General features: G+C 46.1%; 1 protein-coding gene across 1 annotated transcript; it reads right to left on the bottom strand.

Annotated features, from left to right (window-relative positions):
- Positions 1 to 17,639: 17,639 nt before the first annotated feature.
- On the bottom strand, positions 17,640 to 21,238 carry LOC126062474 (asialoglycoprotein receptor 1-like). The gene is made up of 8 exons (XM_049860060.1): positions 21,027 to 21,238; positions 19,173 to 19,289; positions 18,928 to 19,023; positions 18,782 to 18,853; positions 18,498 to 18,584; positions 18,261 to 18,412; positions 18,077 to 18,183; positions 17,640 to 17,974 (listed from the first exon to the last, which is right to left on the bottom strand). Exons 1-8 carry the CDS (start codon positions 21,097 to 21,099, stop codon positions 17,818 to 17,820), a joined length of 861 nt encoding a protein of 286 aa, XP_049716017.1. The 5' UTR covers positions 21,100 to 21,238; the 3' UTR covers positions 17,640 to 17,817.
- Positions 21,239 to 21,811: the final 573 nt, after the last annotated feature.

Here is a 21,811-nt window from a genome sequence, read left to right as displayed (position 1 = left end):
AGTTCTACCCTGACACACATGGAGTTGCTGTAAGAGTCAATTTGTAGGTCACCAGTCTTTCATAGTAAAATTAGAAAATGGGGGTGGGGCAGGTCAGTGAGAGTATCTACGCACACTGACTCCACTCTCACACTATTGGATTCTCCCATGCAGAAGGGGGAGTGCCCTACTTTGCCCCTACTCAAGGAAAGCAGCCCCTTGCCCCACCATCAGCTGTTACCATGGCCCACTGCACCTCAAGTAATGCCAAGTGTCCTTGTGTGAGGTGGCCTTTCCCAAGCATCGTCCTACAAGGGCTTGGCTGCCTAGTGGCTTGACAAACTACCTCAGTGAATCCTCAGAATGTTTCCGTAAAGGTTAGGTGCAAGCATATCTATGCCAATCACACTTTTAGAGGCCTACCTGGCAAGTCTCTGAAACACAGACTCAAACTGGCCTTGTGGAATTCAAATTGGCCTGAGAGCTAAGGAAGAGCATTCCAAAAATTAAGGCTCTTGACATGACAAAGACTTGCGTCTAGGGTTTAGGCAAAATCCCTCCTTGCCCTAAGTGACTCCATATTGTGTTTTCAAAAACAGCTTCTGTCATATAATGCAGCCTGTTACCTGCCTAGAAGCAAGCAAGTTCTACAGACAAAAAAAAAAAAAGTGGCTTTTTATCATTAGAAATGACCGATGTTAAGAGCAGCTTGTACAATGTTAAACATGTGACTCCAGTGGTTATGCCAATTCTCAGAAAATACCTACTTTGCTCTCCCTAAAAAATGTTTTTCTAACTTGTGCCTGAGTCCTTACAAAGCCCTGCACTTTTCCATAACCTTGTTCTGGCCCCCCTTCTAAGCTCTGTAAATGCCACAAAGGTTTAGGATGCACTCTTATGGTTGCCTTTATAAGTCTTTGTAAATGAGCTGCTCCCTGGAGCACTCTGTCAAGACCATCTTGACTCCGTGCTTCCCCGTTTTGCAAAATGCTCTTCTGCTGTGATAAGCAAGTGTGCCCACTTGGCTGTGGCCCTAGCAGCCCAGAATGGTGGTGAGGGGCCTGGACTCTGTCTTCTGTGGTGTCCAGGGGACTGCTGGCTCCCTATGCTTACAGCCCTTGGGCTCAGCTTCGAAACCTCTGACTCCTTGCGTAAGCACAGCCCTCCCTAGTCTCAGGACCCTGAACAACGAATCCCCTTTTCTGGGCTCACATCAAGTAGAGTCAGTCTTGCTCCTGGGCCCATTCTGAACGAAACCAGCCTCTGGGTCTGTAACCATTTGGGCTAAGGTTGATCTTAGGTAATTCCTGCTTCCTTGTTCCCTCTCAAATTAATCTAGCTTTGTCCTCCAACCCTCTCCCACCCCAATCACACTTCAGGACTAAGACCACCTGTCTCCATCGCCTGATCCACACTCCTGGCCCTAGCATCCCTGCTTCTGGCCCCTCTCTCAGCTGCCTAGCTGCCAGTGACCAACCCCAGCAAAGGCTACAAAAGCTTTTCTTCTAAATAACTTTTAATGACAAAATATGTTGCTGCTGTTTTTCCTTCCTGTCAAATCAGCTCGTACTCATGGTGACCTTATGTGTAACAGAACAAAAGGTTACTCAGCCCTGATAAAACTGTACCTGATTAAAGGAACATAAACTTGTTTTGTTTACCCAAGCTGGCGTTTACCAGTTGCTAACAAATTCTTTGTCCAGGCAAAGTCAGCAAGTGACCTGGCAAGGGATCCTTTTTCTGCTAAGAAGCCCTGAGCTACTCCCTGTAGCTGCTTAAGTAGAATGCCTACCCAAGGTAGGGGGGCACTGGCTAAGGTCTGCTGGCAGGAAGGTGCTGAAGTCCCCAAGGGAACCTGCCATGAGTGAAGAAAGAGACAGACCTGGTGACCCTGTCCAGTGCTGTGGCCTGGAATGGGACATGGTTAGGCCAGGTTTGGCACAGGCTGAAGGTGCCCCCTGATCAGATAGATGCCTAGATGTTATGGGTTGAATTGTGTCCTCCAAAAAGATATGTTAAAATCATAGCCCCTGGTACCTATGAATGTGACCTTGTTTGAAAATAGGGTCTTGGATGATGCCATCAGTTAAGTTAACGTGAGTTCGTACTGGAGAAGAGACACAGAGAGACAGTCATGGCAAGGCATGTGTGACAGTCAATGTTATGTGTCAGCTTGGCTAGGCTATAATTCTCAGTGGCTTCACAGACACTATGTAATCTTCCATTTCGTGATCTGATGTGAGCAGCCAACCAGCTGGAAGGTATGTTTACTTTGGGGTGTGGCCTACATCCAATATATAAATGGGTGTTCTGGTAAAGCTCACTCTGTCCCTCTGCCCTGAAATCTTCTCATTGTTTCCTCTGGTTCTTGGGACATAAGCCAGCCGTGGTCTCCAGTCTGTCGCCTGACCTGCAGATTTTGGATTCGTCAATCCCTGCAACCACATAGACCAGCAGAGGTCTTCAGCTGATCATCTGACTCACGGATTTGGAACATGCCAGCCCCCACGATTACTTGAACTATTTCCATGCAATTACATAAGCTATTTCCTTGAAATAAATTTTTCTATGTATATATCCCTATACATTTCACTGGTTTTGCTCCTCTAGAGAGCCCAGACTAAGACAGCATGCAAGTAAGATCTCATAACATCCATTTAGAACTGGAGAATCAAAATTTGCAATTGTAATTACAATGTTAGTTCAATGGTTACAGTTCAAATCTTTAGACTTCAGGCTTTTACCTTTAATGAGAGGTCTTGGGAGAAAGGTTTAACAACAGCTCAGACTTGATAGAGTTCCCTCATAGCTAGGGTCCAAGGTTAACAGTGTGGGTAGAATCTCAATTCCACCTCTTCCTTCTCTCAGTGTCTTAGTCACCTAGTGCTTCTATAACAGAAATACCGCAAGTGGATGGCTTTAACAGAGAGAAATTTATTTTCTCACAGTAAAGTAAGCTAAAAGCCCAAATTCAGGGCCTCAGCTCCAGGAGAAGGCTTTCCCTCTCTGTTAGCCTTCTCATCAATCTTCCCCCAGAGTAGGAGCTTTTCCGTGCAGGGACCCCTGGTCCAAAGAATGCGCTGTGCTCCCGGTGCTGCTTTCTTGGTGGTATGAGGTCCCCCACTCTCTGCTTGCTTCCCTTTGCTTTTACTTCTTGTAAAATGGAAGGTGTTGCAGGCCACACCCCAGGGAAACTCCCTTTACATTGGATCAGGGATGTGGCCTTAGTAAGGGTGTTACAATCCCACGCTTTAACATAAAATTACAGTCACAAAATGGAGGACAACCACACAATACTGGAAATCATGGCCCAGCCAAATCGATACAGACATTTTGCAGGGGGACATAATTCAATCCATGACAGTCAGTGAGCAGAAATTTAGGGTTTATATGTGAATTTGTCACCTTGGCTCCAAATGACAAGGGTCACTGTGATGTCAAAGACCAGTATGTTATGGCTTTTTTCCAGGGTTAGGGAGTAGCCAAATGACATATCTTAGAGATTAGAGAGGTTGGGTAGATTTATGTTATGTTTTCTTGTGTCACAGCATGCTGGGTCAAAGCAAACTTAAAGGTTGTTTACATTCTTTACATACTTCATATGCTTCTATGTTTTTGTGTCTAAGTTCAGAAATTTCCTAAACTTTTCTTATGACTTACAAGTTACTAATGACTTGTAGTTAGAGAGCCTCACAAAAGTACATGTATTTCTAAGTTCATATTGTAAGTACTTATCCATAGGTATTTTAAAAGCATAATACTGACTCATACCTTATGGGATTTGAGATCATTATAGAAACATACAAACACTCTACTTGATCGCATGATGCAGAGAGTCACTATAACCACTGAGTGAGAGAGAAGAAACAGGCCTCCAATGCGGTGTTGCCATGCTATGGCTGAATGACCTTGGTCAAGTCAGTTAACCTCTTTGAGACTCAGTTTCTTCCTCTGTATAATCATTATCATCTTACCTACCCAATAATGTCATTATAAGGATTAAGACAGAGTGTGTCTTAGTTATCTAGTGCTACTGTAACAACAACAACAACAAAAAATACCACAAGTGGGTGGCTTTAAAGAACAGAAATTTATTTTCTCACAATCCTAGAAGTTAGAAGTCCAAAGCAGGGTCTCGGCCATGTCGATTCCTTCTGTGAGCCTCTCTCCTGGCTTCTGGTGTTTCCCAGAAATCCTTGGCTTTCTTTTGCTTGTAGATGGGGTCCTCATGTATTATCTGTCTTTCCCCGTGTGTGTGTCTCTGTGTGTATTCTGCTTTTTTCATAATTCAGAATTTATTAGGATTAGGACCCACTCTACTGTGGTATGGCTTTATTAACATAATGAAATAAAAATCCTTTTTCCAAACAAGATTACATCCACAGGTACGGGGCCAGGACTTCAATACATATTTTGGTGGGACAAAATTCATTCCACAACAGAGTGTATGTAATATACCAGGTACCTAACAGACCCTCAATAAAGTATTGTTTCCTCCTTCGAGACAGTTACCACATTGTGTTTCTGTTAAGTAGGACCCAATGTATAAGTTAGCATCATGGACGTCCTCAGGAAAATTTATTGATTCAATTCCTGGATTCCCCCATATTGTCACTGTAATGCAAAATAAGGAATTGTCTAAATTCATGAAGGACAAGAATCAGGATCAGGACAAAGATGATTTTTATGAGGCAGAGGGCAGGTATATGTCTGCTATTTTTTAAAATTTTATTTTAGTTATCTAGTGCTGCTATAACAGAAAGGCCACAAGTGGGTGGCTTTAACAAACAGAAATTTATTTTCTCACAGTTTAGGAGGCTAGAAGTCCCCAAATTCAGGGCGCCAGCTCTGGGGGAAGAGTTTCTCTCTCTGTTGGCTCTGAGGGAAGGTTCTTGTCTCTTCTGAGCTTCTGCTCCTGGGCGATCTTCACGTGGCTTGGCATCTCTCTTCCCCATCTTTCTGCTCTTATCACTCCTTTAATCTCTTTTCTATCTCAGAACAGATTTCCTCAAGATACACTCTGTACTAATCCTGCCTCATTAGCATAAAAAAGACAAGCCATTCCCAGATGGGATTATAACCACAGGGTTAGAGGTTAGGATTTGCAATACATATTTTGGGGGGGGACATAATTCTGTCCATTACATCTACCTTCCTACTTCTCCATCATTTCTGACATGCTTTACTTCTCTGCAGGTTTTAGTAATTCATTGCAACAGCCACATAGAACTCACAGTTCTGTGATTTGTTACGGAAGTAACAGGCTACAACTCAGGATCAGGATCAATTTGGAAGTAACCAGAACAACTCAAAATCAGCGTCAGGAAGCACGCAGGCCTCCACTGATCCGTGGTGTGGCTTCTCTGCTGGGCATTTGATTTCTCTGGCCTTTTCTGCTATGCAGGCCTCTCCACCATCGGGTCTCTCTCCTACTGGGCCTCTTCACTGGCAGGCGTCTCTGCTCTCAGCCTCTTTGCTGCTAACTGGCTCACTTCATAGTTATTGTAGCAGCTCTCTCAGCTGCTGCTGTCCTAGCAGCAGCTTTCCACTGCCAGCCTTCTCCAGCAACAGGTCTCTCCAACGCCAGGCTATCTGCCATCCGCTTCTCAGCCGTTGGCCGGTCTGCTGCTCACTGGCCCAGCTCATAGCCAGTGAAGTAGCTTTCTCAGCTGCCGCTCTCCTTGGAGCTGCTTTCCACCACTGGGCCTCTTCGCTGTGGAGTGTTTTGCCATCAGCCTCTCTGCTGTCAGCCTCTTTGCCACTAAGTGGCCCAGCTCATAGCCAGTATAGCACCCCGCTCAGCTTTCTCAGCTACTCTCTGCCATCAGGTCTCTCCACCGCCAACCTCTCTGCTGCTAAATGGCCCAGCTCATAGCTAGTATAGCAGCTTCAGGACCACTTAGCTCCCACGTGGCTCTGTTTCTCTGCCGGCCCAGCTCTTAGCCAGCACCTCTCTCTCTTCCAGGAGGCCTCTCCATAAACCTCTGCATTTCAGCTGTTTATATATCCTGATCCTTTTCACTTACAAGGCGGGCCTCCCTCACCAGACCAGAGTTCAATCAATCCACAGTTACTCATAAGATGTCAATCAACTCAGGTCTTGTTCATTACCAGGCAAAAGTATCAAACCCTGTGGCGTACAAAAACACCTGGAGCACCCCTGTCAAGTTGCTTTTCCAAAGAACTAGGGCAGAGGAATCGACTCGACGGCACTGGGTAGGGCAGAGGTAACTCCTCAGGGCTTAGGGGAAAAAAAAAAATCTCCCAAGCTGTTTTTCCAAAGAACCAAGGCAAAGGGCCACATAAAGGAACTCATTTTACCACAGACACACACTTGGAATGAAACCACACACGTCTCTCGTTGGTCTTGGGGCCTAGAGATTGTTGAGCATTGATGGGGCAGGAGGTGTTTCTCTCAACTCTGTCCTTTGCTTGGCCCAGAGGCTACACCCTTGCACACACTACCCTGGACAACACTTCTTCCTACTTCTCCTGCCTGGTCCTGGCAGTGGGGCTGTCTCTGTCTGCCAGCAGGGCCACTTTGTTGCTTCTTGCTCCATCTTTGCAGCTTCTCATTAACACCTGTGACAGGTGGGAGTTGATGCCTCCTCATGCCAGCACGCTGCACACCCCCTCTGGTGCCCTGCTCTAACTTTGGGTTCTCCCTGGGTATCCCCAGTCTATTTGCCACCCTTAGCCTACTCCTCTTCACCCCCCACTTGAAGTGTCCATAGTCTTCAAAAAGTCTTGATTTATTTGAGGAAATGACCCTTTTCCTTAAACACACAGCTAAATTACTTAATTAAAAATATAAATTTCCACTTTGGAAACCATAATTATTGTTGTCATTGAGTGCCGTGGAGTTGATGCTGACTCATGGTGACCAAATATGACAGAGTAGACCTGTCCCATAGGGTTTTCTTGGCTGTAATCTTTATGGGAGCAGATCACCAGGTCCTTCTCCCTCAGAGCCCCTGAGTGAGTTCGAACCACCAGCTTCTCAGTTAGCAGCCAAACGTTCAACCACTGGTAGATTTGTTTTTAATGTCTGTCTCCGTAAGCGGTGCTTCTGGTATGAAATTTTTGCTTTAAATGTTTGTAACAGGTTAATTCGTTTCTCAGCATGCTCCCCACACCCCTCACCTCCAGAAAGTGCTGATGATGAAAAGTGAATTTGTTCCTAAAACAAACCCGAGTTTTCATTTCACCACTGGGAGTATGATCCTCTTGTTTTTTGAGGTCATAAAATGTTTGTAATGAAAATACAACTAATCAGTGTGCCTAAACGATGTCTTTGTTTAAGGAATTTGCACCTCCCTTGAAGAACAAATGAAATTGTTCAACTGAGAAACTCCCTCTTGTAGGGACTTTGGCATGTCTTTAGTATGCTTTTAAACCCTGGTGGCATAGTGGTTAAGTGCTATGGCTGCTAACCAAAGGTCAGCAGTTCAAGTCTGCCAGGCACTCCTTGGAAACTCTGTGGGGCAGTTCTATTCTGTCCTATAGGGTCACTATGAGTCGGAATCGACTCGATGGCACTGGGTGTGTGTGTGTGTGTCACTATGCTTATATATAGTATCCAAGAAGCACTCCAGTTGTTAGATTAAAACATGTTATTGCAAATTGGCCTGAATTTTTTTAAAGAACTAATTTTGTATTTCGGGTTTGTAAGTTTTCTTTCCACCACAAAAACAGGAAGTGCCTCCCTGTTCTGAAGATTATGTTGTTGTTGTTAGTTGCCATTGAACGCGTCAGCTCCTTCTCATGGCGACCCCATGTACCACAAAATGAAAAGGTGCCCAGTCTTTCGCCATCTTCATGATCGCTGGTGTGCTCAAGTCCATCGTTTCTGCCACTGTGTCAGTCCGTCCCATTGAGGGCTTCCCTTTCCTTTGTCTACCCTCCACTTTACTGACCATGATGTCCTTTGCTAGCAATTGGTCTTTCCTGATAACCTATGTGTCCAGAGTAAGGAGGATTCTGGTTGTTTTCATTCTAAGACCAATTTATTCTTTCTTCTGGCAGTCCATGGTACATTCAATATTCTTTGCCAACATTACAACTGGAATGCATTAGGCATCTTACCCCTCTCCTTAATACCTCTGACCAGCTTGCCACTCCTCCACAATACTGCAGCCCTCTGTGGGCTGCCTCACCCTAAAATCTAGGCCAAGGGTCACTCACTTTATTTCCCAAAGCACAGTTAACTTGAGGCAAAGAAGAAGGAGATAAGACAGAGGCTGGAGAGGAACAAGGGTGTCAATTGTTTTTGTTTTTGTTTAAATGAGAAAGTCTTTGAGCAGGGGAAGGATCTAGGGAGGAGAAAGGGTGAATACACAAGAGAAAAGCAACATTCATTGGTGAGGGTTAAGGAAATATATATACAGCTATTGCGTGGGCTTTTTGGGGTGGTTTTTTTTTTTTACATAGATTTTACATAGATAGGATCAAACCGTATATATTATTTCTCAGCTTGCATTTTTTTGCTTAATATTTTTTAAAGACCATAAACACGACAGCCCCCTCCCCAACTATGATCACAAATTTGCAACATGCACTCAAGACTCAACGTTCTGGGGCATCAACACCTACAGCGTGCACCCACTGCCAGCTCCACTAGGGAGGTGAGAGGGAGAATGTGGTCCTTTGGCTACCTGTGCTCCCAAATATACACCGACTGAGGAATTCCCCAAAGCAGAGATGACAACTCTTTAATACCTTTTGCCAGTCTCTCTTGGGTTGATTTTTTTCTTCTTATTTATAAGAGTTCTTTATATTCTGGATATTAATTACTTGTCATAAATGTTGCAAATATTTAACCCAAATCTATTGCTTGTTTCTAATTTTAGTTAAGTGACATTTGTCAATCTTTTTTGTAAAAGCAGACTGTTATTTTCCCATGTCGCACTTGTAAAAATCTATTAACTCCTATTTTCTAAATTAAATCTTAAATGTCTTCAGGCCCTGCAGTTTCTGATTTAACCTAGTGGATAAAACATATATAAGAGTAGAGCGAGCAGTATAATGAATACCCATGTATCCATCACCGGGCTTCAATACTGTCCCCGATTTTGTTCCTTCTAGGCCCCTCCCACTTCCCTCCCCACCCTGCTGAACTGTTGCAAACCAAATCCCAGATGCATAACTTCACCTGGAAATATCTCAGAATGTATCTCTAAAAAATAGAATCTTTTGATTTTAATTTAACCACAATACTATTATCGTGCCAAAAATAAAAATTAACACCAATGCCTTATTCAGTTAGTATTCAAATTCACTGGGTCTTCCCATAATGTCTTTTTGCAATTGGTTTGTTCGAATCAAGATCCAAAATCTACACATTGCTTATAGTTAGTATGTCTCCTACTGCTCTTTTCATCTATAGTAATTCCTCTCTCTCTCTCTCTCTTTTTTTTTTTTCCTTGCCATTGATTTGTTGAAGAAATCAGAAGTTTGCCCTGTAGAATCTTCTACCTGCTGTATTTAACTGGATGTATCTTTTTTATCCCCGTGTGCATGTCCCTCTCTCCCCTGTATTTCCTAAACTGTTGTTGTTAGCTGCTGTCAACGCTGTCAAGTCGGCCCCCTACTCATGGCAAACCCATGCGCAACTGGGCGAAACACTGCCTGGTCCTGTGCCATCCCTGTGATCGGTTGCAAATCAGACCACTGTGATCCACACAGTTTCACTCGGTGATTTTTCAGAAGTAGATCGCCAGGCCTTTCTTTCTAGTCCATCTTCTGCTGAAACCTGTTCGGCATCAGAGCAACAGGCAAGCTTCCACTGACAAATGGGAGGTGTGTGTGTGTGAGGTGCATTGGGCTGGAGCTGAGCCAGGTCTCCCGCCAGAAGGCAAGAATTCTGCCGCTGAACCTCCGCTGCCCCCTTTTGTTAGTTAGTGCTAAAAGCTTAATCAGGTTCAGGTTCAAGGTTCTCTGACAAAAGACTTCACAGCTGGTGCCACGTATCTTATGGCATCACAACAAGAGGTGCATAATGTCTGCAAATAACAAAAAAAATTACCACCTCTTTTCCAATAGTTTTATTTTTCTTTCTTTCTCTGGATTGACATCCAGAAGCAGCCCAGGCAATGATGAATCTTATCTTGCGCCTGTCTTTAGTGGAAACGTTTTTCATCTCTACCAACTTAGGATCATGCCAGGCAGAAAGGCTGAGATGTGCGGAGACAGTTTTCCTCTGGACCTGCAGTGAGGTCTGCATTGCTCACACTCCTTAATTCCTGGCTCGCTCTCAGCGTCAGCTGTCCTTTGTCCTGTCTCCCATTCTCCTCCCTTCCATAAGCCAACACTTACCTGGGCTTGACATACGTCCCTGAAAATATATGGATCCTTGAAAAGTGTGTGGTGTTATTGCATGTGTGTGCTTTTAGTTTTAATAAATGCTACTCTGTTCTATATTGCATTCTGTTTTTTACTTTTTTCATTCAAGGCTGCTTTTAGCTCTGTCCACATTGCTGTCTGTACACTTAGTTCACTGGTGCTAAATCGGAATCGACTCGATGGCAGTGGGTTTTTTTTTAAATGCTGCACAGTAGCCCATCGGGCACTAGCCCCACATTTCACTTATCCATCCCCCTATCAGCGGGCCCCTAGGTTGCCTCCAGTTCCTTGCTACCCAGACAGCACTGTGGTGACCCTAACTGACCTATGTGGGAACTTCTCTGGTATGCATACCCGGAAGTCAGGCTGTGGTAGTCAGGCTAAAAAAAAAAAACAAACTGTTAATTCCCTTAAATACTTTGTAGAATGGCAATGATGATTTCAATTTGCAGTCACAGTAATTAGCTAGTGCTGTTGTAATACAAAATACCACAAGAGGGTGACTTTAAAGTACAGAAATTTATTTTTTCACAGTTTAGGAGGCTAGAAGTTTGAATTCAGGGCACGGGCTCAAGGGGAAGGCACTCTCTGTCTGCTCAGGGGAAGATCCTTGTCTCAACTTCCATATATCCAAAGCTCCTCAGTTCTTGGCGAGCCTCACGTGTGCGTCTGTCTTCCCCAGTTCGCGTTCACTTTTCTCTGTGCCTAATCTGCTCTCTTCAGATGTCATAAGTGATGAGATTTAAGACCCACCCTGCACTTCTGCAGGTATAGGGGCTAGGATTCCAACACATATTTTCTGAGGACACAACTAAATCCATAACAACTGTCATCTTTAATTTTTGTCAATCCTAGATGGCTCATGGATACTCTCACATGGGGTCACTATGAGTCAGAATCACTCGATGGCATCCCGCAACAACAGTTACTGGAGATTATAAGGATGTCTTCTCCAACACACCTCATGCAAAGCCACCACCCATCTGTCAGTGGAGGCCTGCGTGTTGTTAGGATGCTGAACAGGTTTCAGCAGAACTTCCAGACTAAGATGGAGTAGAAAGAAAGCCCTGGTGATCGACTTCTGAAAATTAGCCAGTGAAAACCCAATGGCTCACCATGATCTGATCCCCTGATCACGGGGATGGCACAGGACTGGGCAGAATTTCATTCCCTTGTGTCTGAATGGGGTCGCCATGAGTAGGGGGCCGGCTTGACAGCAGCTAACAACAAGTATGTCTTCACATGCCTGTTCGACATTTGGGCTTTCTTTTCTGTGAACTGCCTGCTTATGAAAACCCCAATCAACACCCCTTCTCCCCTTTCTTTGTCTTGCTAACCACAAGCTTGTTTTGAGCAACATTTTTCAGGAAGTCGAAGCAGGTAAGTGGCTCCATCCACTGAACTAGCCCGAGCTGCACCTTGAAGCAATCACATCCTTCAACCGACCCCTGGACCCCACTGTCACCAGCAGGAAGGATACTCCCCAGCCCATGATTTCACCCGATTCCATTTTAGAAGCGAGAGGTCCCACTACACACACATCTGACTGAAGATGATTTAATATCTGGACCCCCAAATTTGGGCATGGGAGGGCTAAGTGCAGAAAGTTCCCGGTACCAAACCCAACCCCCGTCGCCACTGGAAACAAAAAGCTCCCCAGCCCCCTTAGGCGGCGAGTACGTGGTCTTATGATTACTAGACCCCATACACTCCTTGTATGTGCAGACAATGAACTTGCCACTTTCTGTTTCCGTGGCAATCAGTGTCCGTTTTATTTCAGTCGGCTAGTAAGACAGGACGGAAGCCCTGGTGGCATAGTGGTTAAGTGCTACGGCTGCTAACCAAGAGGTTGGCAGTTCGAATCTGCCAGGCGCTCCTTGGAAACTCTCTGGGGCAGTTCTACTCTGTCCTACAGGGTTGCTATGAGTCGGAATCAACTTGATGGCAGTGGGTTTTGGTTTAGTAAGACAGGACAAGAACCCAAGCGGTTACACTTATATCCTTTACTATTTTTCTAAGAACTTTCCTATCTATCTCTTCGTCTCTGGGCTTCTTCGGGGCTTGGTGTCTTCATTTGTCCCTGCAGACCCATTCTCCAGTCTTCTCACATGGTCTGTGGCCGGAGGCTGAGCTGTAGGACCCCATCAAAGAACTCCCTTGCCATCTGGCTCTCAGCCCCAGCAGGAAGTCAGAAGGCGGAAGAGGAGTGAAATAAGGGTGTTGATTGTCCCAGCTCCTCCGCCCCACAGGGTTGCTGTGGGCCAGCTGCCTCCTGCGACCAAAAGTCACACCCGACTGTGACAAAAGTCACAGCTCCTGTCGGGAGGCCCTCTTCAGGCAGCTTTCTGTCTCAGTTGCTTCTTTGAGGTGGTCACAGCTCCCACTGCGATGATGCCTTGTGGCTTCCCTAAGCCTGCTCACACGTGTGTGAATGGTCGCCTTATTAAAACCCTCCCAATAACCCATGTCCAGTGCACCATCTGTTTACTGCTGGAGGCCTGAATGGTACATTGTCAACCAAGTGAAGTTTTTAATTTTCATGCAGTTTCATTAAATTTTTTTTTTTTTTTTGGCTTTTTGGTATCTGTTTTGGAGGCCTTTATTTGAGAAGCCTTTCTGTAACTTCTGTTGAGTCCCTGAGTGGTGCAAAAGGTTAAGCGCTTAACAACTAACCAAAAGGTTGGCAGTTCAAACCCATCCAGAGGCACCTCAGAAGAAAGGCCTGGCAATCTTCTTCTGAAAGGTCACAGCCTTGAAAGCCCTATGGAACGAGGCTTTACTGTGCAACACATTGGAATGGACTTGAGGGCAACTGTTTATTCTTTTGTTGGTTTTGTTTGTAACTAAATTACAAAGATTTACCTTTTTTTTTTCTTCTATTAGTTCTGTAGTCCCTGGGTGGTGCAAATGGCTAACACGCTCAGCTGCTAACAAAAAGGCTGGCGGTTTGAGTCCACCCAAAGGCTCCTCAGACGGAAGGGCTGGTGATCTACTTCTGAATAATCCCACCCACCCAACTGCCATAAAATCGATTCCAACTCATAGCGACCCTGCAGGACAGAGTAGAGCTGCTCTCTAGGGTTTCCAAGGCGGTAAATCTTTATGGAAGCAGACTGCCACATCTTTCTCCCGAGGGGAATCGGTCATTGAAAACACTGTGGAGCACAGTTCTATTCTGACATACATGGGATCACCACGAGTCAGAATTCACTGACAGCAACTGGTACTGGTATTAGTTCCATAATTTTGCCTTTCACGTTTACGTCTTTAATCTCTCCAGCATCTACTTTGTATGTGATGTTAGCTATGAATCCAATTTTATTTTTCTTCGTATAGAGAGCCAGTTTCCCCAATAATTTCTTCCTTTCACCAAGTTGAGATGCCCTGTTGTGGGGTTTACGTTAACTTTACCCAAAGAATTTGGTCTTTGTATCTCAGTTCCTGAGAGATAATGTCTTTAAGGAAAAGCTTGGAATGTAAGAGTCTTCAGTAAGGACTCCAGACCGCATCTAAGTAACAGGCTATGCTGGTGAGGTGATGAGATGGCCCTGGGGTGGGAGCTGGCCAGTTCAGAAAGACCTATCTTATGTTACTGCAAGTTACCTTGTTAAAACTTGCTTTATGCCCTGTTATCGGCACAATGTTTGAAAATGTCCCAGTGTACTTAAAAAGACTGAGTATTCTGTAGTTGATGGGTGCTACGTAACGAATGTGTTCATTGAGTCATAATAGTTCATGTTGGGTTCAAAAGTTCTGTATTCTTATTGGTTGGTTGGTTGGTTGGTTGGTTTTGTCTGCCTGGTCTATTGCTGAGAGAGACGTGTTACAATCTCCCACTTTGAATGTAGATTTGTAGCCTCATCTGGGAGGCTGGCTGGTCAAGGACAGGTCACCACCAACCCCCTCTCTCCCCAGTAAAAAATATACTTCTAAAATTTGTTGTTCCATGTATTTTGTAGCTATGTTAATTCAGTGCATACATATTTTATACTTTTGAATCTCCCTATTGAACCATTATCGTTAGGAAGTGACCCTCTTTAACTCTAACAATAGCTTTTGTTATAAAGTATATTTTATGCAATAATAATTTTGGTTAGAATTGGCCTAATATATCTTTTTCATACATTTCCTGTCAACCTTTCTATTTTAGAGATGTCTCTTGAGCAGATAGTTGGTTTTCTTTCTTTTAATTATTATTCTGTCTGAATTTTTTTAGACAAAATTTAGTCTTTTGCATTTAATATAGTCAGTAATGTGTTTGGGTTCATAACTACCTTCTGTTTTGTGTTTTTTCTTAGTCCATCTGTTCTGGTCTCTTTCTCTCTTTTCCTGCCTCTCTTCAAATTTTTTCTTTTTTTTCCTTTTTCCCCTTTATAAGTTTGAAAGTTATAACCTCTGTTTCTAAGGGGCCAACCTAGAAATTACAACAGTGGTGAGGAAAACTCTGTCTTTACTCTGCCATTTTAAATATGGAAGTGTTATATAATTATATTCTTTATGTCTGTACTTACCTAAACTTTCTCCTTCCTGAAGTCATGTGCCTATGGTTTTTATTTTTTATTTTTTTCTTCATATTTGCTTATTTCACTGGCCTTTTACTCCCCCCACCCCCAGGTTTTCATGTCATAGTCTCAGAGAGCAAGCAAGACTATTTTTATTTTGCTTCCATCTTAACTCTGAAATACAACTATATGCCCAATGAGAAGAGTTGAATGGAAGCCTTATTGGTCTTTAGAAACAATCAAGTTTCTCTTTTGTTGGTATCTATCTTTTTTTTCTATTTCATTAATTTTTGCTTTTATTTTTGTAAGTTCCTTCCATTTTGACGGATCTGTTTTGTTCTTTGAGGTAACCTGGTGGCACAGTAGTTAAGTACTTGGCTCTAACCAAAAGGTCAGCAATTTGAATCCACCAGCCGCTCCGCAGGAGAAAGATGTGGCAATCTGCTTCCATAAAGATTCACAACCTTGCAAACCCCATGGGGCAGCTCTTCTCTGTCCTATAGGACCACAGCGTGTCAGAGTCCACTCAATGGCAATGTTTGGTTTTTGTTTCTTCTATTTTGTTCTTTGAGGTCCCTAAGTGGTGCAAACAGTTTATACTCAACTGCTGACCCACCCCAAGGTGCCACAGAAGAAAGGCTGGGTGATTTGCTCCAGTAAAGATTATAGCCAAGTGTCATAGATGTCTCCCCAAAAATGTGTGTATTAACTTGTTTAGGCCATGATTCCCAGTATTCTGTGGTTGTCCTCCATTTGTGATTGTAATTTTATGTTAAAGAGAACTAGGGTGGGATTGCAACACCCTTACCAGGTCACATTCCTGATCCATTATAAAGGGAGTTTCCCTGGGGTGTGGCCCACACCACCTTTTAACTCTCAAGAGATAAAAAGGAAAGCAAAGCAAGCAGAGAGTTGGAGACCTCATACCACCAAGAAAACAGCACCAGGAGCACAGCCCTTCCTTTGGACCCAGGGTCCCTGCGCCTGAGAAGTTCCTCGACCATGGGAAAGATTAAGGACAAAGACCTTCCTTCAGAGCTGACAGAGAAAGCCGTCTCCTGGAGCTGACGCCCTGAATTTGGACTTGCAGCCTACTCAGGGTTGTTAAAGCCATCCACTTGCGGTATTTCTGTTATAGCAGCACCAGATGACTAAGACACCAGGAAAACCCTACGGAGCAGTTCTACTCCGTAACACACGGAATCAACTCAATGGCAAAGGTTTTAGTGTTTTGTTTTTTGTTTGTTTTCTCTTTCAAGCTTTTGAGTTTAAAACTTACTTAATTTCAATTCGGCCTTTCTTGTTTTTTAATAAATGCACTTAGAGCGAGTAACACCTGTTCTGGCAATGTCCCACCGCGTGTATGTCCGTGGTCCCATAAGGTTACAAAAGAGTTCAGAAATCACAATTGGAGATCAGGATGCAGTGGATGTAGCCACGTGTAACCAGACATAGCAAACACAACAGCTTCCCACAGGCCACACAGGTATCTCATGTCTCTCGCATACAAAGTAGTTGTGCTGCCAGGTGTATAATGGTACAGTACATATATAGCCTATAACATATAAGTCTTGATAGTCATAATAAACGCTGATGTTACTGGCTTATGGGTATACTGTACTTTCTATCATTATATTAATGTGAATTTTCCCTACTTACAAATAAAAATTTACCGTATAACAGTATGCTTTGACTTGTAGGCAGCAACATCTAGTCTTGTGTATCCCACATCTCTTGAGTATGGTAGCATCGGCTCTCTAATTTTCTTTTGAAAATATTACCATGAAGTGCATCATGGCTCCTAGATGCAGCAAACCCAGTGCTGTGACAGCAGCAGCAAGAGGCAAAGGAGAAGTATCAACTTGAAAGTGAAACAAAAGGAATCCCATCTAGCTTTGCTAAGGATGTAATATGGTGTTCACACAACGTCCAAATTACATAACATCCTATTTCATGGAGCGTGTCATGGAAGTTAAGCAACACTTGACTGTAGAGTGATCTCGTTTTTATTTTCTAAATCACTTAACTTTTTCATTTTGATTTTCTCCTAAACTCAAAATTATTTAGAAAAAGGGTGAGAAATTTATATGTTGATAATTTTTTTGTCTATACTTCTGTGATCATTTACAACAATTTTATCATGGTCAGAGAATGGCTCTATTGGGGGATTAGCTGAGGTCTTCTTTGTGGGCTGATACTTTGTCAGTGTTTGTTAATCATCCCTTCTGCGTCTGTAAAGTCTTAATCTGTTTGTCCTTTAACTCTGCTACTTGGCTGTTGACTCTGTTTGTTTTGGTGTTTCTCTGCCATGGTACTGCGTTTCCTCGGTGTGGGGTGATTCTTGGGTGTGGGCTTCTCTTTGTATTTAAGGTTCCCTATTAGCCTGCCTGTGGCTGATGCTTCTGTTAACTGCAATGAATCCATCAGACACCGATGAGTTTCATTCAAGGCTCTTGAAGCACTCAGCACATTGGAGTGGTACTTCTAGGGGTACTGCTATAAGTAGAATGGTTCCCAGTAACAACAGTCTTTTACAGCGGAGACCCAGAGAGTAGAATAACTTGTTCAAACTCACATATCAGTAAAAAACAAAGCCGACTCCAAAACCAGGCCACCTAGCTCAAGCCTATGCAGTTCTCATGACACCATACTGCCTTCCCAAGGCCTCTTCATGCCAACCAGCCCGCTCCCAATCCTAATCCCCAATAACTAGGCAATTTATAAAATTTCTAAGTGTATTTCTCTTTTTACTCTAGAAAACAGTTGACGATAATAACCTTCATAGCAAATTGCAGAAAGTGACATGGGTTTCAATCGCCCCATAACTCCAAACATCACTCTACATCCCTCAGACATCATCCTCCCCCTTCCCCTAAAATTCTAGATGAAAATCCCTGAGAAGATGGAGGAGGCCCCCAGATAGGAGGATCCCCAATCCTGGACCCCTTGAGCAGGCCAAGGCTTTGAGGAAATAAGTTAGGGGGAGAGGAGGCTCCTAGCTGGCCTTGTCCAGCCCTGTCTCGCAGACCCAGCGGTAGGGCCTCTGACAGACATCATCATTCCAACGGCCATTGTCAGTGAAGTGGGCACAGTCCTCACCTCCTCCGAGGCCATGCCCATACCAGTCATCTGGCTGCTCTGGGCTCCAGTTCCTGAGGAGACAGAACACATGTGGGCCCCAGGAAGTGCACCCTTAGCCAAGTCCCTAGGAGGCCCTGGGGCCAGCCAGGCTGCAGGAGAACACACATACTCACTTGAAGCCTGTCTCGTAGTCTGTCCCATCCACCCATTTCCAGGGCCCGTTTTTGTCGGTGAGGCCTATCCAGGTGTTTACAGAGCCTGTGTGGTGCTGGATAAAATTCTGAGGGAAGAGGAAGGTGGTGGTGACTTCTCCCGAGACCAGCCACCCTCCCAGATGAGGCCCTCTGGGGTCCGCACCTGCTCCTGCCAGGAAGTGACCACCACCAGGTGGGCGTCCTCCAGCTGGCAGTACTTCTGGGCCTCGGGCCAGGACTTCCCAGAACGAGAGAACCAGTAGCAGCTGCCTTCATACTCCACCCAATTAACAGGGCAGCAGGGCCTTTCAGTGCCTGAGAGGACGGAGGATGGAGGGGCTGAGGCACTGCCTACAGGGGCGGTAGGCGGGGAAGTAGGCCAGGCACCCTGCCTCCTCACCATTGCCCAGGAGCATGGCCATCTGGCAGCTCAGGCTGCGCAGGTCAGAGACAAAATGCTTCACATGGAGCAGCAAGTTGGAGTGGTCTGGTGAGAGAGAGGACAGAGGGTTGGAGGATGAGTATGGACATTGGGGAGATCAGTCATGCTGGGGGCCCAAAGACCAATGGGGTCTGATGCCCCTGCCCCAAGAACCTTTTGTTTGATCAGAGAGCCCTTATGCTGCGCGCACACACACACACATGCACGCACGCGCACACACACACACGCTCTCACATTCTGACCTTCACCCATCGACTGCTGCTGCTTCAACAGCTGGGATTCCAGGCTCTTCATCTTTCTGCCCACACCGTCTCCTGGGGGAGAGACTTGTTCAGGGTCCCGACGTCCACACCATTTCCAGGCCCCTAGCCCAGCCAAGCCCCCTCACCCTGGGTACTCAGCGCCTTGACCTCTGCCTCAGTGCTCGCTGTGAAGTTGCTGAATGTCCCTCTCAGGACCTGCAGCTCCTTCTGCAGCTGGGAATCTGGGCAGGAGAGGGTGTGAACAGGACCCAATGAGGGGGCTGCATCTGCCACCCTAGCACCAGTGCTCCCACTGGTAAGTGTCCCCCTGCCAAAATAAAAAAGCCAGTGCCGATATTGCCCCACCCCTGCCCACCCCTGTGACCCTCACTTCGGGATCCAATCACACAGATGATGATCAGCAGAAGGAGGCTGAGGCCCAGAGAGAGCAGGAGGAGGCAGGGTCCAGAGCAGAGACGCCTCAAGAGGGGCTGGGGAGGAGGCAGCCCTGCAAGAGGAGAGGGTGTCAGGAGCTCAGGAGCAGAGAGGAACCTGGGCAGTTTTGGGGTCCTGGGAGGGGAGCTGGCTAAAGCTCCCCTAACAGGCTAGGAAGACCCATAAAACCAAAACCAGTTGCCATTGAGTCTACTCCAACTCATGGTGACTCCATGTGTCTCAGGGTTGAACTGTGCTCCATAAGGTTTGCAATGTCAGAGTTTTCGAAAGTAGATCGCCAAACCTTTCTTCCACGGTGCCTCTGGGTGGACTCAAACCGAAAGCCTTCTGTTTAGCAGTCAAGTGCATTCACTGTACCACCCAGATTGAAAAAGAAATCTGGGCAGTTGGTGACCCTGAGGGTGTAGCTGCAACAGGAGGTGGGAGAGGAAAGGGTACAAAGCTTCGATCTCGCTTGGCTCCACCAAGACCCTGAGCCTTTGCTGCCACCTAGTGGTCTGACCTGACTGTGTCACTGCAGTTGACGATCTTCCTCAGGACCCATGGGCTTGAGGGTGAGGTTTGTATATTGGGTCTGAGTGTCGGAGTCGGGGTCAGCTGGGGAGATCCTGCTCCTCCCAGTGATGGGGCAAGGGGAGGATATTTCTTTCTCTCACCAGGAATCTCACCTTTCCTTGGCTGAGCACAAGGAGAGAAGGCAGAGTAGTCAGACTCTGTCCCCCTCATGTTACGCCCACACAGAGAAAAGAGAATGATGCCCTCTGGGCCTGTTGTCCTCTGTGAGCTGGAGGGTGGAGCCTCACTCTCAGGGGGCCTCTCCTCTTCTCCTCTCCAGCCCCTTGTCCCTGAACAGGGCACTGCCCACCCTTAAACCAAACCAAACCCGTTGCCATTAAGTCGATTCCAACTCATAGCGACCCTATAGGGCAGAGTAGAACTGCCCCACAGAGTTTCCAAAGAGCGCCTGGTGGATTCGAACAGCCGACGTTTTGATTAGCAGCCGTAGCACTTAACCACTGCACCACCAGGGTTTTCCTGCCCATGCTTACACCCCAAGAATATTGTCCTTGCTCAGCCAGAACAACACTCCTTGCCCACGTGAGAAAGAAGAGGGGCTTGTTTGGGGGATTTTGTTTTCAATAAGATAGAACTTTATTTTTCTCTCACATAATAATCCAGTGTTTTTGATGCAGGAAGGCCCCATCCACCCTCAGATCAGAGGCCTCTATAGGCCTGGCTCTACCCCCCTAAACTGCCACCTATACCTCTCCTGGAATCACCCTTTCTCCTGCCTTCCACTCAGTGCTCCAGGCCTCCTCTGCCACCCTGACTTCTGCTCCTAAAACGTCTTTGTTCCTTTATAAGCTCTCAGCCCTAGGTCTTCAGTCCCCTCACGGAAACCTCCTCCCCCTACCCCTGAGCAAATGATCCCTGACACCACACACACACACACACACACACACACGCACACATGCACAGAGGCTGGCTGGGTGTTGGAAGAAGAAAGGAGGAGGGGCTGGGGCCTAACTTCTTCACAACAAACAGGGTCACATCGTCTTTCCAGCTTCCAGTTATTCCCACACCTCTGGGCCTACCCTCCCAAGGTCCTGAGGGGGGTGCCATGGCAAGGGTCAGGTGGCTTGCAGAGGCCTTGGGCACCTGTCACCCAGAAAGGGACTCCAACCCCACACCTTATACCTCCCCTGAGGGGGCCACAGTCACAGAAAGAAACCAGGGCTGAGGCAGAGGTGGCTTGTCTCTCAGAAATGTGGCAAAGGCATCTTCTCACCCTGTCTGAGCTGAGGAAGATGGTCACTGTCCTCATTGTCCAGGTGCTGAAGATCTTGGTACTCCTTGGTCATGATAGAGCTGGCACTGGACTGGGACTGCGTTGAGGCCGAGGTCAAGGCTGAGTGGGGCTGAATGGAGCGGGAGCTGGAGTGTGGGATCCAACTTCTATCTAAGACTTATCGGTGGCTACAGGATGGCCTTCCTTCTTTCCTCCACTCCCGCCCAGTCCTGACTTCCAAAATCCATCCTCCAAGTAGTCCTCCCCACCCCCACTCCTCCCTCCTTGCCCTACACCTGCCCCTCACTCACTCCCCCTGCCTTGCTTCCCACGTTTTACTTGCTAAAGGTCTTGAGGTCTCTCTCCTGGGTCCCTCGATGCTGTGCAGGTCCCAGGCTAAAGAGAGGGTTGAAGCTGGGAGAATTAGGGTGGGTGGACAGCACAGGACACAAGGAGGGGAGGGCACAGGGTCCATCCGAGGGCCCTGAGCCCTGTGTGCGTGTCTGTGTATCGGCGCACGCCTGACCTGGCATTGCCTGTGCCCAGGACTTTGGACAGTAAACAGAAGTGGAAATGGAGCTGGAACTCAGGGGCGAGTGGGGGCGGGAGTGGGGGAAGGGGTACCTCTGCACTTTCCCCTGGAAGGAGGGTCTTCTGCTCTGCACCCCCGCCCCTACTCCCACACGCTAGTCACTGCACTTTCATTGCGTGTCTTGGGAACGGGGCCAGGCCAGGGGGCCCGGGGTGCAGTTAGCTCTTTCCTCTCTGTCCCTCCCCTCACTTCC

This window comes from Elephas maximus, chromosome 19 (assembly GCF_024166365.1).
Source record: "Elephas maximus indicus isolate mEleMax1 chromosome 19, mEleMax1 primary haplotype, whole genome shotgun sequence".
Classification (NCBI taxonomy): domain Eukaryota; kingdom Metazoa; phylum Chordata; class Mammalia; order Proboscidea; family Elephantidae; genus Elephas; species Elephas maximus.
The sequence above is the reverse complement of the archived record's forward strand: the minus strand, read 5'-3'. Positions and strand labels throughout refer to the sequence as shown.

What these genes read in the sequence shown, in the direction of transcription:
- LOC126062474 (XM_049860060.1), bottom strand. Translation starts at nt 21,099, where the DNA reads ATGACCAAGGAGTACCAAGATCTTCAGCACCTGGACAATGAGGACAGT. An exon ending in CTGTGTGATTGGATCCCGAA is followed by an intron (nt 19,024 to 19,172) that starts GTGAGGGTCACA and finishes TCTCCTGCCCAG; the next exon opens with ATTCCCAGCTGCAGAAGGAG. An exon ending in GGCCATGCTCCTGGGCAATG is followed by an intron (nt 18,413 to 18,497) that starts GTGAGGAGGCAG and finishes CCGTCCTCTCAG; the next exon opens with GCACTGAAAGGCCCTGCTGC.